Source organism: Palaemon carinicauda, chromosome 37 (genome assembly GCF_036898095.1).
Source record: "Palaemon carinicauda isolate YSFRI2023 chromosome 37, ASM3689809v2, whole genome shotgun sequence".
NCBI lineage: Eukaryota > Metazoa > Arthropoda > Malacostraca > Decapoda > Palaemonidae > Palaemon > Palaemon carinicauda.
The window spans coordinates 67,205,493-67,210,492 of record NC_090761.1 but is presented as its reverse complement, the minus strand read 5'-3'; the positions used below and the strand labels follow the sequence as shown (position 1 = coordinate 67,210,492).

The 5,000-nt window shown below is 31.9% G+C and overlaps 2 protein-coding genes across 4 annotated transcripts in view; both read left to right on the top strand.

Annotated features, from left to right (window-relative positions):
- The window catches only part of LOC137629755 (UDP-xylose and UDP-N-acetylglucosamine transporter-like), a 24,814-nt gene extending 22,622 nt beyond the window's left edge, over positions 1–2,192 (top strand). For all 3 annotated transcript variants that reach the window (XM_068361359.1, XM_068361358.1, XM_068361361.1), the window contains one exon: positions 1,798–2,192. In XM_068361359.1, the coding sequence (XP_068217460.1) occupies positions 1,798–2,050 (253 nt within the window). In that variant the 3' untranslated portion in view covers positions 2,051–2,192. The remainder of the gene's footprint in view (positions 1–1,797) is intronic.
- Positions 2,193–2,572: 380 nt separating this feature from the next.
- The window catches only part of LOC137629753 (uncharacterized), a 71,778-nt gene continuing 69,350 nt past the window's right edge, over positions 2,573–5,000 (top strand). The window contains exon 1 of the mRNA XM_068361356.1: positions 2,573–2,853. The gene's annotated coding sequence lies outside the window, so the exon portion shown is untranslated. The remainder of the gene's footprint in view (positions 2,854–5,000) is intronic.

Below are 5,000 nucleotides of genomic sequence, written 5' to 3'. Positions count from 1 at the left end.
TAAACTACAAGAGAAATAATGAACAGTCAAAATAAAATATTATAAGAATTGTAAACATATTTAAATTATATGTTTCATATATAAACTATAAAAAAATTTAAAAAAAAGCAAGACAAATATGATAGAATAGTGTGCCTGAGTGTACCCTCAAGCAAGAGAATTTTCAATAATATTTTTTATCTACAATGTACCTAAACGAAATTCAGGTATTTTCAAGTGTTTATAGTTTGTATATAAAATATTTATTTTAATGTTATTATTGTTCTTAAACTTCTTCTCTAGTTTTTCCTTATTTCCTTTCCTCACTGGGCTATTTTCTCTGTTGGAGCCCTTGGGCTTATAGCATCCTGCTTTTCCAACTAGGGTTGTAGCGTATGAAATAATAATAATAATAATAATGATAATAATAATAATACAAAACCTTACAGATCTTAGAATGTGAAAAGACTAAATTCTTGGCTTTCGTATCTAGGTTAGATGTATATCAGTCCTCAGAGAGTCGAATCTTGGCACCAATATTTTGTCCTATTTGTTTGCGTCTCACCATCTGTTTACAATCAGTAACTTTGCCAAGATTATAACCACCTTGCCATCCTTCTTTTATCCATTTAATTCTTTCAGTCTTGGAACTTTCTGGTTGTGGTGGCCGATGTGGTAACGTCCCTGACTGGTAAACGCCAGACTGGGGTTTGCGATATACATTTTCAAATGATACTAAAGAAAACATTGTTGGTTGTATATATATATATATATATATATATATACATATATATATATGTGTGTGTGTGTGTATGTATGTGTATACACACACACACACACACACATATATATATATATATATATATATATATATATATGTGTGTGTGTGTGTGTGTGTGTGTGTATGTATATATATATATATATATATATATATATATATATATATATATATATATATATATATATATATATATGTATGTATATATATATTTATTTATTATAAATTATATATATATATATATATATATATATATTTATATTTATATATATATATATATGTATATATATATATATATATATATATATATATATATATATATGTATAGAACACTTATAGTTTTTTTTACAACACTGCAGTCATTACCAAATTCATTCTTCATCTGCTGAATCTTGTATGAAACCCAATTGCAGTAAAACATCCACAATGGTTAAACAATTGATTCAGAAGTCTCGCCAGTAGTGTGTTAAACCGTCCTACATAGAAAAAGTGACTAGCTAGATAACTGTGTCCATGAATGGTCGTATACGGTGGAATTTTGTTGCACATGATACTCATCCATTATTTAGAATCTATCTGTTAGATGATAATGATAAAAGTAGTCTCTTTGAATTATATTAATATCTTTCCGACCGTTATACCTACATTAAAGGGTCGATTGCCTGATGCGACCTCTCCATTGCCTTCTATCGAATGCAATTTCTTCCACCAAACCTCATCTCTCCATATCATCCTTCACCTCATCTAGCTATCTAATTCTCTGCCTCCTTATTGATCTTCTCCCATTACAGGTTCCTCCCAAGCCCCCCTCACTCCCTCTTCACCATTCATTCTTAACACGTGTCCAAGCCATCTCAGTCTTGACACTGATCACCTCTGTAATCTTTACTATGCCTGCCATTATTATTTCAAGCAGTGATATTCCCATAATCTACGTCAGCATTCTGATCTCTGTTCTCTCAAGCTTTACCTCCTTTCTTCGTCTTAGAGCCCACGTTTCCGATCTACAGCAATAATATATTCCTTAACAAATAATTCAGATATCTATGCGTCAGCTCCGTCTTTCGCCTGACGTCAGAATGCAGCTCACTCACTGTGACTCTGGTGCTGACGCTGCGTAAGTTTGCCTCTCTGGTCTTCTCCATCATCTACTTCCAGAACCCATTCACCTTCTACCACTGGGTGGGGACCTTCCTGGTCTTCGCCGGGACGCTTCTCTTCACTGGGGTCATAGGACCTGGAGCGTCAGCGGAACAGAAGAAGCCATCTGAGGAGCATGATAAAGAAGAATAAATGAAGGGATGTCTGGATACCTAGTGTTGGTAACACTTTCGAGCAGTGTTGCCAATTCACCTATTAAAAAGACATTACTTAGTGCGTGTGGAGTTTTCCAAGATGATTTGTTGTTGATTTTTAACAGTAAAGTTTATTCTTATGCTCTGTTGTTATTATGGTGTTACCTATTTCACTGTTCTACTGTATATATATATATATATATATATATATATATATATAGCATAGTCAGTGTGCTATATATATATATATATATATATATATATATATATATATATATATATATATATATATATATAGCTAAACGCATACATGCACAAGTGTGGCTAAATATGTGTTTTCACTGAAATTGGTTTGCAAATAGTCCTGCCAATTATTCATAAGTATTAGAAGTTGTTAACATTTATTTTACTTATATAAAAATTAGGCATGTCACCAATAGCCAATGCCTGGCTCTCCCAAGTCCTAGAGTGGGTGTTCTAGGAGATTACGCCTCCTACCCACGAGAGGCATTTAAACCTCAATCCAATCTGCTGACTAGCTGATGTCTCTAGTAGTATATAAAGGTGTTATTTTCAATTTCAAAAAAGTAAAAAATGCTATTGTTTTTCTAGTCCAAGAAAAGAACATGAGAGATAATGTCATTTATATTTGCAGATAGGAAGATGGATTTAACGTTGATAACGCATCAGTAAGGCAGTTGTAGTCGGCGAAATCTTGGCCAACACAAGTATGAAAATTAAAGCGAGAGCTGTTCCATCTTTGTCTTATGAATAGTATTAAGATATTTGCAGTAAAAACAGGTATGTATCATCATTATGTATCATAAGCCAAAATGTAGACTTATCCTAATTAAGAAAAAATAGTCTGACCCTTTCTTTATTTCTATTGAGGACTCAGTAGTTGAAAGTCTAGGCCTACTGTCTAATTATGGTTTGATTCTGAGGTATAGGTTCGAATACTGGCTTAGAAGAAGCAGTAATAAATAATGAATTTATTTGTCAAGTGTTTATTCCAAGATGAATAGTTTCGATTTAAAGAACTGGTGTCATTTGAGCTTCATATATAAGTTTATGGAAGTCATATTTAACTAGCAAATTATATATATATATATATATATATATATATATATATATATATATATATATATATATATATATATATATATATACCACGCACCTTCACTCCTTTTTATAAATTAAAAATCATCATTTATAAGGAAAGCCATTAACCCAAAACAAAAAAATATACAATAATTGGAAACTGTTTGTTCGACTTCCGATTTCCAAACTGGCTTTGACTTCAGATCGAGATATCTCATTTTGATACAAGACATCAGCAACCACTAAAATAGATATTATATTGATCTAAAATCATTATTTATTAGAGCTCTCTAGGTACCAATAGAACCATTATTTTCGTTCGAAGTTAATAAAGATAGTCGAATCCAGAAACATTTGGGAAGACATCCGAACACAATTGTTATGGTTTTTCTTACTCAAACACTTAGTGTTAAGTTTGTGAACTGTTGTGCGTGTCGAGTCGCGGAAAATGTGTTATATTTTACGAAACGATGGATTTAAACTCGGATGGCTGTGCTCGATATGTAAGTAAATAATGCTATATATACTATGTTTATATTTTCATAATCTACATCTGTGAAAATAACTGTTTTAATAGCTAAAATTGCCTCTAAAACTGAGGACGTGTCTGGTGTGTATATGAAGTATCGAGGTTTTTGTCCTGTCAAAAAAATGTGATATATTTTACGAAACGAAGGATTTAAAATCGTGTGGCTGTGCTCGACATGTAAGTAATTAATGCTATATATATTATGTTTATATTTTCTTAATCTATATCTGTAAAAATAACCGTTTTAATAGGTAAAATTGCCTCCAAAACTGGGGACGGTGTCTGGTGTGTAAAAGAGGTATCGAGGTTTTTGTCCGCTCAAAATGTCCACACTTTTCTACTTAAGGGTTATATACAATAATCAATTATTCAAAGAATCGTATTATTTCCAAAATTTATTGAAATACACTCCAAATAATACAATCTAATCCTTTGAGTTCTCAATGTTTATAAAGTTTAGGCAATTAGTCCTGGATTTAACAGACTTGCCGACATGAAATTGTATGTTTTGTTCTCGGCCAGTGCTTACTATATTTTAGTGAAAAATGTATTTTTCCAATTCCAATTTGCTTTTTATGGGTGTTAAAAACAGTTCTGACATCTATTCTGATGTATTCGGATTGTCGAAGTTGTTAGGAAATGAGAAAGAAAGAGAGCTCCCTTGAACCATAGTAGGCCTACATGTAGGCTTGTGGGTAAAGATCAAGTTATATTCTTTTTGGGTGGTATTTCACCGAATGAAATTTTTAATTATACATTGGATTTATGTGTGACATTAGAATCTACTCAACGTTTCCTCGTAACATTTCATTACAGTTTTTTTACGGAAATTCTGGCGATCATATATGGGAATATGTTTCCTCTTTAAGAAAAACGGTTGGCTAAACAAAAACTCTCCACTTGAAACAGAAGAATTTCTCTCCAATGGTTTTTTCCCCATCATTATTATTATTATTATTATTATTATTATTATTATTATTATTATTATTATTATTATTACTTGCTAAGCTATAACCCTAGTTGGAAAAGCAGGATGCCATAAGCCTAGGGGCCCCAATAGGGAAAATAGCCTAGTGAGGAAGGAAACAAGGAAAATAAAATATATTAAGGACATATAACCATTTGCTAGTTGTACATTTGATATCACGTAAAAATGGCTTCCATAATCTAACCTAACATGTAGGCTACAGCTATTCTGTTACGTTGCATTACTGTCGAAGTGATATGTTAGCTTTGTCTCATAGTTGGACTTTGCTATTGATCTTTATATTAAGGAGGCGAGTCAGGGTGACTGACCTACCTATTGCTGTAGATATCT